This window comes from Manis javanica, chromosome 8 (genome assembly GCF_040802235.1).
Source record: "Manis javanica isolate MJ-LG chromosome 8, MJ_LKY, whole genome shotgun sequence".
Taxonomy (NCBI): Eukaryota; Metazoa; Chordata; class Mammalia; order Pholidota; family Manidae; genus Manis; species Manis javanica.
The window spans coordinates 67371570-67395258 of record NC_133163.1 but is presented as its reverse complement, the minus strand read 5'-3'; the positions used below and the strand labels follow the sequence as shown (position 1 = coordinate 67395258).

Below are 23689 nucleotides of genomic sequence, written 5' to 3'. Positions count from 1 at the left end.
TGTTGTTACAAATGGTAGGAACTGTTTTATTCTTATGGCTGAGTAATACTCCATTGTGTATATGGACCACATCTTCTTTATCCATTCATCTACTGATGGACATTTAGGTTGCTTTCATATCTTGGCTGGTGTAAATAGTGCTGCAATAAACATAGGGGTGCATCTGTCTTTTTCAAACTGGAGTGCTGCATTCTAAGGGTAAATTCCTAGAAGTGGAATTCCTGGGTCAAATGATATTTCTATTCTGAGGAACCTCCATACTGCTTTCCACAATGGTTGAACTAATTTACATTCCCACCAGCAGTGTAGGAGAGTTCCCCTTTCTCCACAACCTTGCCAACATTTGTTGTTGTTTGTCTTTTCGATGATGGCAATCCTTACTTGTGTGAGGTGATATCTCATTGTGGTTTTAATTTGCATTTCTCTGATAACAATCAATATGGAGCATCTTTTTATGTGCCTGTTGGCCATCTGAATTTCTTCTTTAGAGCACTGTCTATTCAGCTCTGCCCATTTTTTAATTTGATTATTTGATTTTTGTTTGTTGAGGTGTGTGAGCTCTTTATATATTTTGAATGTCAACCCTTTATCGGATCTCTCATTTATGAATATATTCTCCCATACAGTAGGATACCTTTTTGTTCTATTGATGGTGTCCTTTGCTGTACAAAGGCTTTTTAGCTTGATATAGTCCCACTTGTTCATTTTTGCTTTTGTTTCCCTTGCCTGGGGAGATATGTTCATGAAGAAGTCACTCATGTTTAGGTCTTTGATTCATTTCAAATATACTTTTGTGTATGGGGTTAGACAGTGATCCAGTTTCATTCTCTTACTTGTAGGTGTCCAGTTTTGCCAGCACCGTCTGTTGAAGAGTCTGTCATTTCCCCATTGTATGTCCATGTCTCCTTTATCGTATATTAATTGGCCATATATGTTTGGGTTAATGTTTGGAGTCTCTATTCTGTACCACTGGTCTGTGGCTCTGTTCTTGTGCCAGTACCAAATTGTCTTGATTACTATGGCTTTGTAGTAGAGCTTTAAGTTGCGGAGCGAGATCCCCCCCACTTTATTCTTCCTTCTCAGGATTACTTTGGCTATTCAGGGTCTTTGGTGGTTCCATATGAATTTTTGAACTATTTGTTCCAGTTCATTTAAGAATGCTGTTGGTGATTTGATAGGGATTGCATCAAATCTCTATATTGCTTTGGGCAGGATGGCCATTTTGACGATATTAATTCTTCCTAGCCAGAAGCATGGGATGAGTTACCATTTGCTAGTGTCCTCTTCAATTTCTTTTAAGAGCGTCTTGTAGTTTTCAGGGTATAGGTCTTTGACTTCCTTGGTTAGGTTTATTCCTAGGTATTTTATTCTTTTTGATGCAATTGTGAATGGAATTGTTTTCCTGATTTCTCTTTCTATTGGTTCATTGTTAGTGTATAGGAAAGCCACAAATTTCTGTGTGTTAATTTTGTATCCTGCAACTTTGCTGAATTCCAATATTAGTTCTAGTAGTTTTGGAGTAGAGTCTTTGGGGTTTTTTATACATTATGTCATCTGCAAATAGTGACAGTTTGACTTCTTCTTTACCAATCTGGATTCCTTGTATTTCTTTGTTTTGTCTGATTACCGTGGCTAGGACCTCCAGTACTATGTTGAGTAACAGTGGGGAGAGTGGGATCCCTGTCTTGTTCCCGATCTCAGAGGAAAAGCTTTCAGCCTCTCACTGTTCAGTATGATGTTAGCTGTAGGTTTATCATATATGGCCTTTATTATGTTGAGGTACTTGCCCTCTGTGCCCATTTTGTTGAGAGTTTTTTTCATGAATGGATGTTGAATTTTGTCAAGTGCTTTTTTAGCATCTATGGAGATGAACATGTGGTTTTTGTCCTTGTTTTTGTTTATGTGGTGGATGATGTTGATGGATTTTTGAATGTTGTACCATCCTTGCATCCCTGGGATGAATCCCACTTGGTCATGGTGTATGATCCTTTTGATGTGTTCTTGAATTCGGTTTGCTAATATTTTGTTGAGTATTTTTGCATCTACGTTCATCAGGGATATTGGTCTCTAGTTTCTTTTTTGGTAGGGTCCTTGCCTGGTTTTGGCATTAGGGTGATGTTGGCTTCATAGAATGAGTTTGGGAGTATTCCCTCCTCTTGTATTTTTTGGAAAACTTTAAGGAGAATAGGTATTATGTCTTCTCTGTATGTCTGATAAAATTCCAAGGTAAATCCATCTGGCCCGGGGGTTTTGTTCTTCGGTAGTTTTTTGATTGCCACTTTAATTTCATTGCTGGTAATTGGTCTGTTTAGATTTTCTGTTTCTTTCTGGGTCAGTCTTGGAAGGTTGTATTTTTCTAGGAAGTTGTCCATTTCTTCTAGGTTTTCCAGCTTGTTAGCATATAGGTTTTCATAGTATTCTCTAATAATTCTTTGTATTTCTGTGGGGTCCGTCGTGATTTTTCCTTTCTCGTTTCTGATTCTGTTGATGTGTGTTGACTCTCTTTTTCTCTTAATAAGTCTAGCTAGAGGCTTATCTATTTTGTTTATATTCATGAAGAACCAGCTCTTGGTTTTACTGATTTTTTTCTATTTTATTCTTCTCAATTTTATTTATTTCTTTGATCTTTATTATGTCCCTCTGTCTGCTGACCTTAGGCCTCATTTGTTCTTCTTTTTCCAATTTTGATAATTGTGACATTAGACTTGTCATTTGGGATTGTTCTTCCTTCTTTAAATATGCCTGGACTGCTATATACTTTCCTCTTAAGACTGCTTTTGCTGCATCCCACAGAAGTTGGGTTTTGTGTTGTTGTTTTCATTTGTTTCCGTATATTGCTGGATCTCCATTTTAATTTGGTCGTTGATCCATTGATTATTTAGGAGCATGTTGTTAAGCCTCCATGTGTTTGTGAGTCTTTTTGCTTTCTTCGTATAATTTATTTCTAGTTTTATACCTTTGTGGTCTGAAAAGTTGATTGGTAGGATTTCAATCTTTTTGAATTTACTGAGGCTCTTTTTGTGGCCTAGTATGTGGTCTATTCTGGAGAATGTTCCATGTGCACTTGAGAAGAATGTGTATCCTGCTGCTTTTGGATGTAGAGTTCTATAGATGTCTGTTAGGTCCATCTCTTATAGTGTGTTGTTCAGTGCCTCTGTGTCGTTACTTATTTTCTGTCTGGTGCATCTGTCCTTTGGAGTGAGTGGTGTGTTAAAGTCTCCCAAAATCAATGCATTGCATTCTGTTTCCTCCTTTAATTCTGTTAGTATTTGTTTCACATGTATTGGTGCTCCTGTATTGGGTGCATATATATTTATAATGGTTATATCCACTTGTTGGACTGAGCCCTTTATCATTATGTAATGTCCTTCTTTACCTCTTGTTGCTTTCTTTGTTTTGAAGTCTATTTTGTCTGATCCTAGTACTGCAACACCTGCTTTTTTTCTCCCTATTGTTTGCATGAAATATCTTTTTTCATCCCTTGACTTTTAGTCTGTGAATGTCTTTGGGTTTGAGGTGAGTCTCTTGTAAGCTGCATATAGATGGATCTTGCTTTTTTATCCATTCTTTTATTCTGTGTCTTTTGATTGGTGCATTCAGTCCATTTACATTAAGGGTAAATATTGAAAGATGTGTACTTATTGCCAGGCTTTAGATTTGTGGTTACCAAAGGTTCAAGGTTAGCTTCTTTACTACCTTACTGTCTGACTTAACTTGCTTATGGAGCCATTATAAACATAGTCTGATGATTATTTCTCTCCCTTCTTATTCCTCCTCCTCTATTCTTCATATGTTGGGTATTTTGTTCTGTGGTCTTTTTAGGAGTGCTCCCATCTAGAGCAGTCCCTCTAAGATACCCTGTAGAGGTGGTTTGTGGGAGGCAAATTCCCTCAACTTTTGCTTGTCTGGGAATTGTTTAATCCCTCCTTCATGTTTAAATGATAATCGTGCTGGATACAGTATCCTTGGTTCAAGGCCCTTCTGTTTCATTGCATTAAATATATTGTGCCATTCTCTTTTTGTCTGTAAGGTTTCTGTTGAGGGCTCTGATGATAGCCTGATGGGTTTTCCTTTGTAGGTGACCTTTTTTCTCTGTCTTGCTGCCTTTAAAACTGTCCTTGTCCTTGATCTTTGCTATTTTAATTATGTGTCTTGGTGTTGTCCTCTTTGGGTCCCTTCTGTTGGGAGTTCTATGTGCTTCCGTAGTCTGAGCAACTATTTCTTCCCCCTTTTTGGGGAAGTTCTCAGCAATTATTTCTTCAAAGACACTTTCTATCCCTTTTTCTCTCTCTTCTTCTGGTACCCCTAGAATGCGGATATTCCTTTTGGATTGATCACACAGTTCTCTTAATACTGTTTCATTCCTGGAGATCCTTTTATATCTTTCTGTGTCAGCTTCTATGCGTTCCTGTTCTCTGGTTTCTATTCCATCAATGGCCTCTTGCATTTTATCCAGTCTGCTTATAAATCCTTCCAGAGATTGTTTCATTTCTGTAATCTCCTTCCGGACATCATCCCTTAGCTCTTGTATATTTCTCTGCAGCTCTGTGAGCATGTTTATGATTTTTATTTTGAATTCTTTTTCAGGGAGACTGGTTAAGTCTATCTCTGGAGATCCTCTCTCAGGTGTTGTCTGAAGTATTTTGGACTGGACTAAATTCTTCTGCCTTTTCATGGTGATAGCGGTGGCTGTAGGCAGGTTGCGTGTGTGTCAGCTGGGAGAAAAAAGTCCTTTCCTGCTTGCTGGATGCCTTGCCCTTCTCCACTGCCTGTGTCAGTTACCCACACTCCTGGAGCAGCCACTGGATTAATCCCCTAAGCTGCTGTGGGCGCACCCTCCATCAGAGCAGTGCAGAGCCCTGCAGGGAGTGGCAGGCATGCCAGGTGCGCTCCTCCATGATAGTGGTGCCCCTGCCGGGCAGCTGTGTACCAACAGCAACCTTTGGGTCTGGCCTGGGCAGCTGTGCGTTGGGCTGGGATTCCGATCGGCTGCTGGGAGCACGGCTCCTCCCTGTGGCACTGCTGCCGGTGTGTGTGGGCCTCTTCCGTGCCCGTCTGGCACTGCTGCTGCTGACACACATCAGCCACTGCTGGGCCGCTCAGTCACCACCACTGTGGTCTCTCGCAGACCACTCCCGGGCTCCTCTGGTGCCACTGCCGCCAGCACGCACGGGCCGCTCCTGGGCTCCTCGGTCGTTGCCACGGCGGGCTCACACAAGCTGCTCCCAGTCCCCTCTGGTGCTGCTGGCGCACACGGGGCACTCCCGGTCCCCTCTGGCGCCTCCGACCCCGGCACGCAGTGTCACTTTCCCACTACTGGGCCGGTATGTCGGGGTCCACGCCAGTTGGGGGAACGACTGCATAGTGTCGTGAGGGGCTTCAGAGCTGCGCTGCCACCTGGGGGATTAGGGCACCTAAAGTTCCTCAGTGTTCTGTGCAGGGACGACTTTGTTCAGCTGTGGAGTCCCTGTCTCTTTAAGACTTGCAAAAAGCACTCGCTTTTCTTTTTTCTCAGGGGTGCCTGTTATGGGGACCTGCCCGCAGGTTTTGCTTTTCCATTTCTCTAATATCCAGCACCCCATGTACCTTGTGTCTGCGCTCCGGGTGCGAATTTCCAGAGCTGGCTGTTTAGCAGTCCTGGGCTTTCACTCCCTCCCTGTTCCGACTCCTTTCTTCCCGCTGGGTTCTGGGGTTGGGGGGCATTCCAGTCCCACCTGGCCGCGGCTTGTATATTACCCCCTTCGTGTGATGTTGAGTTCTCATAGATGTAGATGTATCCTGGCTGTTGTACTGTATCCACTGGTGTGTCTGTTATGAATAGTTGTATTTATTGTATTTTCATAAATATATGTTTTGGGGAGGAGATTTCCACTGAACTACTCATGCTGTCATCTTCCTGTGATCCTTCTTGTGTATCTCTTTTTGTATCTGTCTTAATCCCTCTGTTATTTAACAGACACTTTTTTTTAACCAAACTTGTGCAGAGGCATACTAACTGGTCTTTCTCTAGAACGCCTTATTCCCTATCAATTCTTAACACTACTCACTTTGATTTACCTGTCTAACCTCATTCCTTAGTTCGGTATGATCAACATGTCACTCCTAAGTATAGTATTAATTAGTTGCCTGATCACATGGGTGCTCCCTTACCACCGAAGCTCGGGGTATGCTGTTCCCCATCCTTGGAATGTCTTTTGTTCTACCTTCCTGGCAACCTCTTATTTCTTCTTCCAAACTTAGCTTTGACCTCACCATCCTTGACATTTTTGTCAGGCTATTATATAGATTTAGATACTTCTTCCTCTTTCTTCCATGTATGTACTTAAAAAAAAATCCAGTACTTTAACACTGTGATCGTATACCTATATGTCTACTCAAAATTCCTTGAAGTAGGATCTAATTTCATGTTTCTATTTTTGGTATAGTGTTTGGCTCCTATATAGTAGGGCTTAAATATTTTTTAAATCAATGTGTGCTACTAGGTTTTTTTTTTTTTGGAAATTGGCTGTTTCTAGAGTGTTTACTTTCCTGGTCTCCTAAATACCCTCAGCTTACTGCTTCTGTATTTGTACTGGCTAAAGCAGTGAGAATAGGTTTTCCATGTCTCTCCTCTTAGGAAGAAAAGTAACTTTGAGACTGAATTAAAAACAGAACCATGGTGGTGCTCTGGAGATTAGAGGAGCTGAAAACCAAAGTCCGACACTAAGACTGTGAACAGGTTCCCACAACTGGCTGCCCTGAGACAAAACAGAAGCAGGTGCTTTAAAAGACTTCTCAACAGTCAGAAGGCTGCTAAAGGGGCAAGGGTTTAGGAGAAGGAACAGGTGGACAAAATCATCCCGGCACACTCAGCCCAGCAGGTGTAAAGCCCTTTCCAGACCTTCAGGCACCCTTATTCCCCTGGTTGGCAACACAGCCCCGAGGTCCCTCACTGCAATAAACAGACTGCTGCTCCCTCCTCCCTGCCAGCACCTGTGTGCAAACCCGCTGTGCCCACCATTGCTGCAGACCAGCAGGAGAGCAGCCCTGCCTACAGCACCTACACAACTTATCGCAGAGGCTTCTCCCTGCGCATGGTTAACTGGCAGAGGCAGGCATGGTGACCAGAAAGCACAAAAGGGCTTTGCTCTCCCTGCAAACACCCATGCCACTCACCTGCGACCCCCACCATTCATTGCCCTAGGCCATCTTGAGGGCCGCACCACCCATGGTGGCTTTGGGGATTAACCCAGAGGCTACTACCTGCACGTGATTAACCAGCACAGACAGCGGCAACGGGCATGGCAACCAGAAAGCACGAAAGGGCTTTGTCCGCCATGCAAATACCCACGCCGCTTGTCAGTGACCCCCCGCCATTGCCTAGACCAGCAGGAGGGCAGCTCTGCCCACCGCAGTTAGGGGATTAACCCAGAGGCCGCTCCCTGTGCACAGCTAACCGGACCAGGCAGTGGAGACAGGCACTGCGACCCGGAAGCATGAAAGCACTTTGTCCTCATGGCAGAACCCGTGCCACTCACCTGAGAGCCCCGCCATCATCCTAGGCCATCCTTAGGGTAGCCCTGCCCATGGCAGTTTAGGGGATTAGCACAGAGTTCACTCCCTGCATTCAGTTACCTGGCACAGACAGTGGAGACAGGCACTGCAACCAGCAAGCAGGAAGGGTCTTTGTCCTCCCAGCTGACAGCCGCATCACTCGCCTGCAACCACTCCCGTCACTCCAGGACCATGAAAAGGCAGAAAAACCTTATTCAATCCAAAATCCCTCAACACCAGAAAGAGGGGTTGGTGACACTGAAATCACCAATCTTCCTGAGAAAGAATTCAAAGTAAAAGTCATAAGCATGCAAATGGAACTACTAAGGGATGAATTCAGGAGGGAGATAGACAACTTAAAAAATCCAATAACTGAAATGAAACAAACAATGGAGGGATTTAAAAGCAAATTATATACAGTGGAGGAGACAGTAAATGGAATAGGAATCAGAGAACAGGAATACAAAGAAGCTGAGGCAGAGGGAGAAAAAGGGATCTCTAGGATTGAAAGAATATTAAGAGAACTGTGTGACCATCCAAACAGAACAATATTCACATTATAGGAGTACCAGAAGAAGAGAGAGGAAAAGGCATAGAAAGTGTCTTTAAAGAAATAATTGCTGAAAACTTCCCCAGTATTGGGAAGGAAATAGTCTCTCAGGCCATGAAAGTCCACACCTCTCCGAACACAAGGGACCCAAGGAGGACAACACCAAGACATATAATAATTAAAATGGCAAAGATCAAGGACAAGGACAGAGTATAAAAAGCAGCCAGAGAGAGAGGAAAAGATCACCTACAAAGGGAAACGCATCAGGCTTATCATCAGACTAATCAGCAAAAATCTTACAGACAAGAAGGGAGTGGCATGATATATTCAATGCAGTGAAACAGAAGAGCCTGTAACCAAGAATACTCTACCCAGAAATTTATTATTTAAATTTGAAGAAGGGATTGAACAATTCCCAGATAAGCAAAAGGTGAGGGAATTTGCTCCCCACCAACCATCTCTACAGTGTATTTTAAAGGGACTGCTATAGATGGAAGTGTGCCTAAGACTAAATACTTGTCACTAGAGAAAATAAAACCACAGCAAAGAAAGTAGACCAACTAAATACTAAGCAAATGCAAAATTAAATCAGCTACCCCCAACGTCAGTCAAGGGATACACAGAGAACAGAATATGACACCTAACATATAAAAAGTGGAGGAGGAAGAAAAAAAAGGGAGAGAAAAAAGAATCTTCAGACTGTGATTATAATAGCGTAATAAGTGAGTTAGGTAGACTGCCAGACAGTAAAGAAGCTGCCCTTGAACTTTTGGTAACTATAAATCTAAAGCCTGCAATGATGATAAGTACATATCTATTGTTATTCACCCTAGATGTAAATGGACTGAATGTACTAATCAAAAGACATAGAGTTAGAGACTGGATAAAAAAGCAAGGCCCATCTATAAACTGCCTACAAGAGACTCACTTCAAACCCAGACATACACAGACTAAAAGTGAAAGAATGGAAAAAGATATTTCATGCAAACAATAGGAAGAAAAAAGCAGGTGTTACAATACTTCTATCAGACAAAATAGACTTCAAAACAAAGAAAGTAACGAGACAAAGAAGGACGTTACATAATGATAAAGGGGTCAGTCCAACAGGAAGCTATAACCATTATAAATATCTATGCACCCAATACAGGAGCACCTACATATGTGAAACAAATACTAACAAGTATTAAAGGGGGAAATAGAATGCAATGCATTCATTTTAGGAGACTTCAACACACCACTCACTCCAAAGGACAGATCCACCAGACAGAAAATAAGTAAGGAGGCAGAGGCACTGAACAACACATTAGAACAGATGGGCCTAACACACATCTATAGAACACTCCACTCAAAAGCAGCAGGATACATATTCTTCTCAAGTGCACATGGAACATTTTCCAGAATGGACCACTTACTAAGCCACAAAAAGAGCCTCAACAAAAAGATAGAAATTGTACTACCCAACTTCTCAGATCAGAAAGGTATTAAACTAGAAATAAATTGTACAAAGAAAACACAAAGGCTTACAAACACATGGAGGCTTAACAACATGCTCCTAAATAATCAATGAATCAATGACCAAATTAAAACAGATCAAGCAATATGTGGAGACAAATGAAAACAACAGTGCAACGCCCCAACTTATGTGGGACACAGTGAAGATAGTTCTGAGAGTAAAGTATATAGCAATCCAGGCCTTTTTAGAGAGGGAGGAACAATCCCAAATGAACAGTCTAAATTCACAATTACTGAAACTGGAAGAAGAACAAATGAGGCCCAAAGTTAGCAGAAGGAGGGACATAATAAAGATGAGAGAAGAAATAAATAAATTTGAGAAGAATAAAATAATGTAAAGAATTAGTGAAACCAAGAGCTGGTTCTTTGGGAAAATCAAATAGATAAACCCTAGCCAGACTTTTCAAGAAAAAAAAGAGAATCTGCACACATAAACAGAATCAGAAATGAGAAAGGAAAAATCACTATGGACACCACAGAAATACAAAGAATTGTTATAGAATACCATGAAAAATTAATGCTAACAAACTGGATAATCTAGATGAAATGGACAACTTTCCAGAAAAATACAATTTCCAAGGCTGAACCAGGAAGAAACAGAAAATCTCTACCGACCAGTTACCAACAATGAAATAGAATCAGTAATCAAAAAACTACCAAGAACAAAACCTCCGGACCAGATGGCTTCACTGTGGAATTTTATCAGACATTTAGAGAAGACATAATACCCATTCTCCTTAAAGTTTTCCAAAAAGTAGAAGAGGAGGGAATACTTCCAAACTTATTGTATGAATCCAGCATCACTCTAATACAAAAACCAGGCAAAGACACCACAAAAAAAGAAAACTACACACCAATAGCCCTGATGAACATAGATGCAGAAATATTCAACAAAATATTTGCAAACCAAATTCAAAAATACATAAGAGGATCATACATCGTATCAAGTGGGATTCTTCCCAGGGATGTGAGAATGTTACAACATTCAAAAATCCGTCGTCATCCACTGTATCAATAAAAAGGACAAAAATCACATGATCATAGATGCTGAAAAACCATTTGACAAAATTCAAAACACTCACAAGAAAATGGGTATACAGGGCAAGTACCTCAACATAATAAAGGTAGTATATGACATACCCACAACCAGCATCATACTTAACAGTGAAAAGCTGAAAGCTTTTCCTCTAACATCAGGAAGAAGGCAAGGATGCCCACTCTCCACACTTTTATTCAACATAGTGCTGGAGGTCCTTTGCCATGGCAATCAGACAACACAACGACAATAAAAGGCATTGAAGAGAATGAAACTAGATTACTGTCTAACTCCATACACAAAAGTAAACTCGAAATGGACCAAAGACCTGACTGTAAGTCATGAAACCATAAAACTCTTAGACAAAAACAGAGACAAAACTCTCTTGAATATAAACATGATCAACTTTTTCATGAACATTATCTCCTCAGGCAAGGGAAACAAAAGCAAAAGTGAACAAGTGGGAGTATATCAAACTAAAAATCTTCTGTACAGCAAAGGACACTATCAGTAGTACAGAAAGGCATCCTACATTATGGGAGAGTATATTCATAAATGACATATCCAATAAGGAGTTGACATCCAAAATATGTAAAGAGCTCACGTGTCTCAACAACCAAAGAGCAAATAAGCCAATTAAAAAATGGGAAAAGGAGCTGAACAGACACTTCTCCAAAGAAGAAATTCAGATGGCCAACAGGCACATGAAAGATGCTCCACATTGCTAATCATCAGAGAAATGCAAATTAAAACCACAATGAGATAGCAGTTAGGATGGCCGACATCCAAAAGACAGATGACAACAAATGCTGGCGAGGATGCTGAGAAAAGGGAACCCTTGTAGGCTGCTGGTAGGAATGTAAATTAGTTTGGCAATTATGGAAAGCAGTATGGAGGTTCCTCAATAAACTAAAAATAGAAATACCATTTGACCCAGAAATTCCACTCCTACGTATTTACCCTAAGAAAACAGGATCACAGATTCAAAAAAGACATATGCACCCATGTTTATCACATCATTATTTACAATAGCCAAGTTATGGAAGCAACCTTAGTGTCTGTCAGTAGATGAATGGATGAAGAAGGTATGGTATATATGCACAATGGAATATTATTCAGCCATGAGAAGAAAATAAGTCCTACCATTTGCAACAACATGTATGGAGCTAGAGGATATTATGCTCAGTGATATAAGCCAGGCAGAGAAAGACAAGTACCAAATGGTTTCACTCATCTGTGGAGTATAACAACAATTCAAAAACAGAAGGAACAAAATAGCAGCAAACTCACAGAACCCAAGAATGGACTAACAGTTACCAAAGGGAAAGGGACTGGAGAGGGTGGGTGGGAAGGGAGGGATAAGGGGGTTAAGGGGCATTATGATTAGCACACATAATATAGGGGTGGAACAGAGAAGCCAGAATAGCACAGAGAAGACAAGTAGTTACTCTATAGCATTTTACTATGCTGATGGACAATGACTGTAATGGGTATGTGGTAGGGACTTGATAATGTAGTAACCATGGTGTTGCTCATGTTTCACATGAGCATGATTGTATGTTAATGATACCTTAATAAGAGAAAAAATAGAACCATGGATGCTTTATATGTAACACTTATTTAAACATCCTAGATGAAGTAACTCAAGATTTTTATTGTTTATCACAGAGAGTGAAGGACAACACAATATTTGGCAACTGAAATGACATTAGGTAACAAAGTTAAGAAATATAGGTGATAGAAAGCTAAGAACAGTCTATTCATTAACTCACTTTTTTTTAATATATATATATATCAGGAAAAAAGATCAACATTGGGATGACTTAGCTTACCAAAATTTGAGAACCACTAGCATAGAAAATGTTTTTTCAGAATGTATTTCATAGTATATAAGTGAAAAATAGCACATGTTCTGTTACCCATATGATTCATACCCTGAAACCTGTTAAATTGTTAACAAAAGATTTTCTATTTTGTACTATAGGTTCAAGCAATAAATGCAGGAGTGTTTTTCTTTAGGTGCACAATATGCAATAATAGTGATATATTTCAGAAAGAGATGTTGAGAATGGGAATTCATATTCCTGAAAAGTGAGTAAATTTGCCTTCTGAGTAAAAGATGTTTTAAATGCAGGGTTTAATAACTGGAGATTGTGTCATTTATGTCTGTTTAAGTGATCATGGATAAGTAGCCATTTCAAACAGAAAATGTAAAGCCATCCCTGCCACCTCCTGTCCTCCTCCTCCCTAAATTGCTCATTCATCAGAGTAAGGACTGTGACTTAAATTTCTCAATAGTTGATTTATAGTGTCTTAATAAAAAACAGCTGTGTAGAATATTAATTGATTTATATATAAATATAATGGGCTTCAAAATGATATATATAAATTATCTAACAGAATCACGATATGATTTAACATGTATGAAAAGGAATTTCTTGATACTTGAAGATGAGTAATCCAGCAATAATGGTACTAGACTTGAAATTAAAAATCGGACGTGAAATATGAGAAATGTAAATTTTAGAACATTTCTGCGTAATTTTTCATTTAGCATTTGAAGTTCACTGTAAGACTAGCTATAGGATAAAATGACACTAATGGATTTGTATCTTGAAGAGAATGATTAATCCCAAAAAGAACAAGTTTCATCCTTGTTCCTAAGTATATGAAAAGTTTTTATTTTCAGATTATTAGTCTTTTTATGTAACATTTTAAGTTAAACTGTATTTTGTATCTTGCTTCATTTACAGAGATGCATCTTGGGAATTAGAGGAGAATGCTTATCAAGAGCTTTTGCAGCACTATGAGCGCTGTGATGTCCGAAGATGTCGTTGCAAAGAAGGGCGAGAGTATAATGCACCTGATAGGTATATCAGGAAGTTCAGTTCTATTTAATGTCCTAATTTAATAAGCTTTTGGTTGAGAAAGTAGGGTTTCTAGTTGATAAAATGTAGTTTTGCTGTTAGGATGTTTGAAGTTTACACTTGTCTAAGGTGTACTTATTAAATGTATACTTAAATCTATTTACAGAGAAATTACTGTAGTCAGTGTAGTTGTAACTTACTTCTGTGGTGTATTTTCATGAGGCTCTATTTTCTTGAACTCCACTGTCCTGTATGGTGGCCACTAGCCACATGTGGCTACTGAGCACTTGTGATGTGGCTATTGAGAGGTATTATAAGTCTAAAACAAACAGTGACTCAGTCTTAGTATGTCTTATCTTCTTAGGGTCGTCATAACAAAATACCACAAATAGGGTGGCTTAAACAACAAAAAATTGCTTTCTCACAATCCCAGGGGCTAGAAGTTCAAGAAAAAGGATTTGACAGGTTTGGTTTCTTCTGCAGCCTCTCTTCTTGGCTTGCACATGGCTCCCTTTTAGCTGTGTCCTCCCCCAAATGTTCCTTTGTATGTGTCCTAGTCTTTCCTTATAAGGGCATTAGTCATATTGTATTAGGGCCATATGACCTCATTTTATCTTAATTATCTCTTTAAAGACCCTATCTCTAAATTCAGCCACATTGTGAGATACTGGGTGTGAGGACTTGAATGTATAAATTCGGGGAAGGGAACAATTTAGCCCATAAAAGCAAGAAAAAAAGAACTTAAGATTCCTTGTGAACAGTTTTTCATTGATTACATGTTGAACAAGATGATAACATTTTTTAAATACTCAAATTCATTTCACCTGTTTCTTTTACCATTTTAAGTCTGGTTACTAGAAAAGTTTAAATTAATGTATGATTTGATTGTATTTCTATTGGATGGCACTATTCTAGAAGTTAACTAGATAGTCTTAGCAGTGTTTTTTTAATCACTGTAAAAAGGGTTTAGTATTTGAAATTTATTGATTACTCTTTTGTAATGTCAGAGATAATCTTAATCAACTGTCATTTTGTGCCTTCTATGAACACTATACAGTGCTAGATACTAGAAATCAAGGGTATCTTCATTCTTTAAGATGCAGAATAAAAAGTACTATCCAGTTTTGTTGAAATTAATGTAGGAGATTTCAGTAGTTTTTATCCCAGTTATACAACCTTACTTAACATGGCAAGCTAAAACTTAAAGTACAGAGCAAATAATGGGAACCTTGTTTCTTAGGGAAAGTGATTTTGCTAAGTAAGCTCTTTGTGAAGACTCAGCTGAGGTCTTGAAGGCTTTGGAAAGTTTTCCCTAAGCAGCTCTTAACCATTCCTTATTCCCCATTCTGAGCTGGGGTTTCCTTTCATTGTGCTTGTTACAGTATAATTAACATTATTTAAATTCGTCTTTGCCATTAGACTAAAATTCTTTGTGGTCAGTAAGATTGCTATCTGAATGCTTTCTTTGTGATCTCAGTCCCTCTCATCCTAGTAATATAATAAGAAGGCAGTTTTGCTGAAAGGTGGTATGGTGTGTTTAGGAACATGGATCTGAAGCCAAGTAAACTGGGTTTAAGGCCTCACTCTAAGATGTACTAGTAGTGTGAATTTGATTGGGCAAGTTATTTACCCCTCCGTGCCTTGTTTTTCTTTTCTTTAAAATGGAGGTAACCTTGGTTTTTCCCTACCTTCTAAAATTGTGAGGATTAAACTTTTCATGTAAAGAGTGAGAACTGGGCCTAGTGTATAATAAGCACTCATGTTAGCTGTCATCTTTGTCTTCATTGTCAGTTGGCAGAACTATCTGGGAAAGAAGGGGATACACACAGGACAAACACCTGTGCAGAGAGATTCGCCCACACCTCCCAGAAGGGGGGATATCTAGCTACCTCTCTGATCACCCACATATCCACATACGTGAGGAGTATATCCAGTTCTGGACAGAGAGAGTGTCCTTATAACCAGACACCCACACCCATACAGAAAATGTGAATATGGGGTAGCACACATCACACAACACAGTAGGGAAAAACATCAGTGATGGGAAATGAGAGAGCATATGGAAATAGGCCAGGTAATAAATATAGATCCTGTTGAGCTGCACAATACCTGAGGTGTCTAAGCAAGTTTATTGTGGGAAATAATTCCTCACATTGAATGGGAAAGATATTTTAGGTATCATGGTGTATTTACAAAATCATTCTTCCATATCAGACACATTTGACATAGCAGTCTCCCTATGAGTATAACCATCTGCAAATATAAGACAATTTTTTTCCTTCTTAATCATATTCTTTCTGATGTTTATATTCTTTGTGCTTTTATATGTACATGATGATATTTAGCTTAGGTTTTTTAACTGGAAAATATTTAGAGGAGGAAAATAATAAATGAAATAAAAGAAAACTACTTGAAGAAAAAGTAATTCAATATCAAAGTAGGTAATCTGTTTTTCCTCCTTTGGTGAAAGGGTTGACTGTGCGTGTGAGGCTCAGACAGTGAGGTATATGACAGTGCTGGTGTTGGAATTAGACTAAGTTAATACCAAAATGTAAACATCTGCTTCTCTTTATGGTCCTCAGCAAATGGGAAATAAAGCGCTGTCAGTGTTGTGGTTCTAGCGGGACACATGTAGCCTGTTCCTCACTAAGATCATGGGAACAAAATTGGGAATGTTCGGAATGTAGAGGTATCCTCTACAATTCAGGTAATAATTTGTAATTTTGAATAAAGATGTTTTTATTCAAGTGGATATTATTAAAAAGTTTCTCCCCCTATCTCTATTATGCTAACATTGGGTTTTAAATCTGCAGATTTCCAAAAAGCCAAAAAACGTACATTACCCAATGCTAATAATGGGGGAATAACTGATTGCTTGTTGGAAGAATCATCACCCAAATTACCTAGACAGTCACCTGGAACCCAGCATAAAGATCTGCTGAGGTGTGTATTTGGAATTGGATTCTCCATCTTGAGAAAATTACAATAGGAAATGGCGATATACACTTAGAATATTAGTTGATCTTACAGTAGTCTGGAAGAGTGTTTCAGAGTGCAGCACCCAGCATTTGAACATGAAATCAATGCAAGCAGCATTAAGAAAAAAGAAAAGGAAACAGGATAGAATGGAATATAAATTTAACAGATTATATGGCAAATAGAAAAAAAATGTATATGAAATACATTTTAGTTATTGTGTACTTAGTCATTATGTGAAACATTTTTTATTACAGGTCATTTTCAAGGTAGTATAAAAAATACCTATCTGGAAAGTGAGCTTAAATGCTATTTGATTATAGAGTAAAACAGGGAATTAAAATATCAAGCATACCGTATTACTTTGTTGAAAGAAAGGACTCATATTTAACATAGAAATGGTGTATTTTTTGTTTCGTAAGCATTTGCTTGTTTAATATATTTGTTGGCAATATCAGGTCTAAATGTTAATTCCTCTTTAAAGCATACTTTACAAGTATTACCATATTAATTCATCACAAACATCTAAATAAGACAAGAATTACATCATTATACTGTGTCAGGTATTTTGTTCAGCTGAAGTTAGGATTTTTTAAGTATATGTAGCCTTTTGAAAAAAGTTTATAAGAGGTTTGCTTATATAAACTTATATAAAGCCAATAGGGAAAAAATAAACAAAAGTAACATTAGTATCTAAGCATGATGAAGTACTTTTTCATTAAAAGTATCAAGTTAAAGCTTTGAAGAAGGAAAAGAAAATGTTTTTGAAACTATTTGATAATTAGACTTGCATATAGAAGTGCAATGTAAAGTACTGTGCAAGAACTGAAGAATTGCTGTTCAAGAATATGACTTGTTTTAACCAAAAATTAGTTATGCATATTTTTATAATATTTTTCATATCAAAAAAGATGTTCACATTAGCTTTAAATAGTTTTAATATTTGGGGTTCCAAAGATGTAATACCAGGGAAGTTTGATTCCTTGCTCTTGCTTTAACATGCCGTTATACTCTAGAAGAATAGCATCAGCAAACCATTCTAGGCAGTAGCAAGGAACCAATCTGCTACAAGAAGGTATATTTCTGAAGGGTTATCTTCCAAAAGAGTCTGGTCAGCCTGGGTTAAGGAATAGGGGAGTCTTGTGAAGAAAGAAAAGGCAAAACCTGTCCTGCACTGGGCCATTGTAATGTCTCAGGATGGGAAACATTTACACTAGATATGGAAAGATGATCCATAGACTTGGTCCCAAACAGAATTATTTTGAATACATATATCCTAATTACAGATGGAGAAACTGAGGCAGGGAGCAGTTCAGTTAGTCCACACAGTCTCCTAGAGGTCAAGACACAGCTTCTTAGAGGTTCTCATTCTGTTGTCTGCTGTGGGGCTCAAAAACTTGCATTTCTAACAAGTTCCCAAATGCTGCTGTTGTGCTGGAATAGGAAGACACTTGGAGAATTGCTGGCATAGACTAAAAAGTACTACTGTAAAGGGTTATGAACCTATTTATAATATTAACTCTACTGTTTGTGAACTTTGATTAAAAATACATTGTGTAATCTCTTAAAACTATAGTTCTTTCATACAGTAAACAGATTACATTTGCTCTATTTTTAAAGGATCTAGTGAATATGAAATAAAGTATAATTAAGCAAGTGTTTGTTGTAGCCATTTGCCTGAAAGGTGTGAGTTTGAGGTTCTTACCTCTTACACCTCAGTCCACTAAATTGGTCAAATTTGAGGTAATCATCTACCAACATTCTCACAAATCGTTTTATGACATTAGATGATTTTAATTTGGTAGAAGATTAGGGAGAGAAAATCAAGAATTTAGAACTAAGATTATCAAATAACTCTTTGTTTCCAGTGACAGCCATTGTCTGCTTTTAGATGGGAGTTGGGGAAGAAAAGCTTCTTTTTAATCTTTTTCTCTATTTTTTTATTGGAGGTGTAACTACTGTGTCACATGTAACATACTTCAGAGTACTTACCTCTGTTTAAATTCATGTTTTATAGGCAAGGCAGCAAATTTAGAAGAGATATATCAACTATAATGGTAGATTTAGGATTCCAAATTAAAAAGAAAAACAAAAAACTATGTATCAACAAGTCAAATATCTGGAATAGTGCTTTAGACGGATTCAGAAATCAAAACTTTAATCCTTCATACACAATTGAAGTAGTATATGTTAATGAAAATGATAATTTTGGACAAGAGCATCCTGGATCAAAGCAAGAATTCCTAAGTCTCTTAATGCAGCATCTTGAGAACTCACCGTTGTTTGAAGGGTCCTTGTCAAAGAACTTGTCTCTGAATTCTCAAGGTAATTATTATTGTACATATTGAATATACCTGTTAAAAGAAAGAGATAGCTGGTTAGAGTTGATATTCAATACCTGTGTCCAAAATATATTATTCACTTTGTTAATAAACAGATCACATAAAAGAGGGGAGGAGCGATGATATTTTGAGAAGTAAATTTTGTAATGAAACATTTTTAAAGTATATCTTTAATTTCTTAAAAGCAATATGCTCCTTAAAGTGATTCCATAATTAAGTGTAACTTAAAATGTAGTTCATATTCATCCAAATTTCATTTGTACAGAGTAGTCACAATGGATGGATGATTATCTGAGCTCTTGTTCAGATAGTTGGAATTTGCAGACGGCATGTTTCTTCACAAGCTAGGATTTCTGTAACATAATTTTCTGGTCCACATGTAATGGATTTTTTAATGTACTTTTGCTTTCAAAAATTTTTCTTAGACAATTATGTGTATGATACTTTCCTGTCTTTTGGTGAGGAATTAATGTGATTAAAACACATCTCAAAAATGTTAATTCTAGCATTTTTTTTTAGGAGCTTTTATGTCACTTTTGCTGTAATAGGAAATTCGAAAGAAAGTGAGAAAACTTACTCTATTTGAATTTCCTCCTATATTTCCCTAAAAATCTCCCATTGTTGCATGAAGCATCATTGAAATAATTGAGAAACTACCAGGGACCATTTTTGTACTATATACAATAATATAGTACACATAATTTAATTTTTAACTCCTTTAAAAAAAAACACGCCAAATAATCAGTAATGTTAACTCAAGGCAGTTTTGGTACAGTGCAGAGCACATGAATTTCAGTCACACAATCTGAATTCAGCTTGTACACATGTACTTCAATAGCTTTATACCCTTAGATTAATTTTGTGGCTTCTCTGGGTCTCAGTTTCTTCATCTGTAAAAAAAAAGTAACTACTAATATATAGTATATAAGGTTATCCATTAAGGAGATTTTATTATTCAGATGTTGTTAATGTTACTTATTAATAAATTGCTTTGAACAATTTTAGAAAAAGGAGGATTTACTTACATGATATATTTTTGACTTAGAAAAATAGCTAAAACATTTAAAATGACAATTTAAAAAACAATGAAAGCTGTGATGATATGGTATACTGTTGGAAATAAATTTGTGCCATTTTGGAAGATAATTTAGCACTATGTATCAACAACTTTAAAAATGTTCATATCCTTTGAACCATTAAATACCATGTACAAGGATCTATCCTAATCAAATAATCAAAGAAACAGAAACAAGAACATGTAAATAGATATTGACTGTAACATTGTGTGTCATACAGTTTAAAATGTTACTCAGTCACAGTAGCCAGTAATAAGGGGATAGTTTACAATGCATCACATCTGTTTAATAGTCTTAATGCATGCATTAATTGTAGCTTTGAGTAACTGAATGATATAAAAAAAAGTTTACAAAACAGGCAGAAAAAAAGCAGAAGTCAAACTACTTATGTGTATATCTGTATACACACAAAACATAAGTACAGCATATATGATGTGCACATACTGATTATTTTAGTCAAGGATTACAGGTGATTTTTTAAAAAAATATTTTCTGTATTTATGTTTTTCTGTAATAGGTCATTTATATTCAGAAAAATGTTTTTTGTATATTTTAGGTGAATTTTGTACTTTATACATAATTTTAGTTTCTATGAATTGTCATTTTACATTTTTATTTTTAGCTTATTATGTACGTATTTATTACGATGGTTATCTAACGATCGAAAAAAGTGTATTTGATGTTTTTCATCTGTATTTACAGCTCTGAAGGAGAATATTTATTATGAAGCTGGCAAAATGCTTGCCATTTCTTTGGTTCATGGTGGTCCTGCACCTGGTTTCTTTTCTAAAACCTTATTTAACTGCCTTGTTTATGGACCAGAAAATACCCAACCAATTATAGATGATGTTTCAGACTTTGATGTGGCACAAATTATAATCAGGGTAAGATATGTACCTGTTTATTAAAATGGAGACTACATTCTAGGAATACTGAATATAAATGATGGATCTGCAATAATAATAATACACTTTGTGGAGTAGTTAAGGGGTGTCAGTATTTCTGTTTACCTGCAGATTTCACAGCTAGCTAAGAGGTAGATACGGAGGTCTAAATAGCCAGATATCAGAATGCCAGGTTTAATGTTGATAAAACCAACTAGGTAAGGTGACTTCAGTCTGTAGTCAAAATAGCTTGCTAACACTCCTCAGAAATAGATGTATACTCCTACCCAGCCAATATAAGGCAGGCTTCTTGTAGAATGCTAGAAAGCAAATGTAAGTGCACTTTATTGAAAGCAGGTGGATATGAAGGGGGAAGACTTGGCTTACCAGTCAGAAAACTTTTCCTTCCCCATCTAGGGAGATAGGAGTGAGAGGTGGAAAGACCAGGCTTAATTTCTTCTCTATAAAACAGTGGGTAGACTCAATGTTCTCCTCTAAAAATAGTTGTCTATTGAGCCCCATAGTACACATGGGACATGGACAAATTCACCTTTAGTTCTCATAATGCTCTGTAAGTTTATCATTACCTACTGTTACTGATTTGGAAACTAATTGAGACAATGAAAGCCATTCAGCTTTTCTTCCCTTAACCCTCCCTCTTACTGAAGCCTACTCTATCCATTGTCTCAATTACTAGGCAGCACATTTTAATATTCAAAGCAAATGCTCAGAAGTCAGATTTGAGTTTGAAATAATTACTGTAGGCTATATGACCTCGAGCATGTTAGTTAACCTTGTTAAGCCTCAGTTTTTAAACCACAAAGTAAGCAACATGGAAGTGTATATTATAACAGTTCATTTATTTCACCTGATTCCTCATCCGTAAATGGTATTTTGAATTAACCCTTTAACTCTTTAACTTATTTTTCCTTTTCTTCTCTTTACCAGAAAATGTACTTTAGTTTAACTTCATTATCTCTACTTCCTTTCTCGTATTCATTTCTTAACTTACTGTAGTCGGACTTCTGTTCCTACCTCCACTCTCCCAGCTTAGCTAGTTTCATAGCTGATATCCAGGGATCTGAATGTCGACAAGTAAAGGCCTTTTTTTCATAACTACTCATCTCTGATTTCTGCAATTACCACTGTCTTCAAATTCCTCTCTACTGTTTTCTTTAATATTATACTCCCTCTTACTTTTGACTGTTCCTTTTTTTTAATGCTGCTTCTTCCTACCCCTGAAACTTAGGTGTTTTTCACTGTTACCTTAGCAGTGCCCATTCTATACTATTTGGAAAGTTTCTTCTTACCCAAAACCTTTCTGAATGTTACCCAGACCTGTATTTTTGAGCCCCTGGACTTTTATATCCTTAATAACAATCTGGAAATTGCTAGCTCATTAAAACAAAACTGAATTTTTTCCCAGAATTTGTTTTTTTGGGTGATTTTCCTTTTCTTTTCGAGAGATTTCTTACTTCCAAGCCATTCTGGAGAAGGCATCATTTTTCTTCCATACTCCACTTACCAGTAGGTGTCAACCCATCAGTCTCCGACAATAGCTTATCTTAAGCCTTTCATTCTTATTTCTAGTGTACTTACTATACAAAACTAATTTTAGTCTAGGCTTAAACAATTAGGATATTATTCTAATTTTCTTATTCGGGATGATTCTTTCAAAAGTGCAGTTTTGAACACATTACTTTCTTCCTCAGGAGTCCTCAGTGACCTGGCTGCCTGTTGGAAAATGTTCAAGCTCTTCATTAGGGCATTTAAGTCTTCCATCTTTTCCTTGTGGCTATTATCTACTCCTATCCAATGTTTATACATTCATTTAGTCAACAAATACTGTATATGCTCCATACTGTTTTATCACTGCCGATAGAAAAATGAACCAAAGTGCTTCTTGGAGTTTACTTTGTAGAGGAGAGACAGAAGATAAATAGATAATACGTGTCATATAGTAAAATGTGTTATACAAGTAAAACAGAATAAGAGGAGATAGATAATGCTTGGAGTATAATTAGAGCTTAGGCTAGCTTTTGTAACAATAAGATCGAAAAAGACAGTGGCTCAAAAAAAGGCAAATACTTATATTGCTCTAAAATTGGTTGTTTAGATTTTAGGGTAGGGGTTGTCCAGTTTGGCCATAGGCCACGTCTGGCCTGCTGCCTCTTTCTGTAAATAAAGTTTTATTGGAAAACAGCCACCTCCATTTGTTTGGTGGCTATGATTTTCACACCACAGTGACAGAATTGAATAGTGACTGTCATCATTTGTCCCACTGAGCATAAGGGACAGCATATCTGGCCTTTGCAGAAATGGGTCCTGTTTAGAGGTACAGTTGTGATACACCAAGTCATCCAGGGAATTGGGTTCCTTCCTTTCATTGTTATGTAATCACAGAATATTTTCTTCATCTACATGGCTGAAGCTTGCTTTGAAGGGAGAAAATGGAAGTAGAGTGCAGGGAAGTTTGGCACATTTCACTCACATTCCATTGGACAGGTCTCAGTAACATATAGTCACATCTAGCTTCAAGGAAAGTCTGGCTGTGTGTCCAGCTAAAAATCAGTATGGTGGCTTTGAGAGGATGAGACAACAGACACCCAGCTGTTGGTCTCCAACAGAGTGTGTAGCTAGTTGTTTTGAACAGGATAGTCAGGAAAACCTGAGATTTCAGCAGAGATCTGAAATGAATGGGGAATCCTGTAAATCTCTGGGAGAAAAGTTTTTTGAAAAGAAGAAACAGCAAGGAAATTGTGTATTCAAAATGGATTGTTGACTGCCTCCAATTTTTATCTTTCTCCCTGTGTAATCTTGTTCAAGAGCTAACCTATACAAAAATGTCTGGCATAAATGGTTAAATATCTCTTTGCTTATGCAGTACTCCTTTAGTTCTATCCTTTTGAGTCT

At 37.5% G+C, this 23689-nt stretch overlaps 1 protein-coding gene across 6 annotated transcripts in view; it reads left to right on the top strand.

Moving 5' to 3' along the window:
- The window catches only part of G2E3 (G2/M-phase specific E3 ubiquitin protein ligase), a 72254-nt gene that overhangs the window by 36905 nt on the left and 11660 nt on the right, over positions 1-23689 (top strand). For 5 of the 6 annotated variants that reach the window (XM_036999491.2, XM_017663533.3, XM_017663536.3 and 2 more), the window contains 6 exons: positions 12616-12722; positions 13385-13501; positions 16081-16205; positions 16312-16441; positions 18492-18799; positions 20595-20776. In XM_036999491.2, coding sequence (XP_036855386.1) covers positions 12616-12722; positions 13385-13501; positions 16081-16205; positions 16312-16441; positions 18492-18799; positions 20595-20776 — 969 coding nt within the window. The remainder of the gene's footprint in view (positions 1-12615; positions 12723-13384; positions 13502-16080; positions 16206-16311; positions 16442-18491; positions 18800-20594; positions 20777-23689) is intronic. The other variant, XM_036999493.2, reaches the window with a different exon arrangement.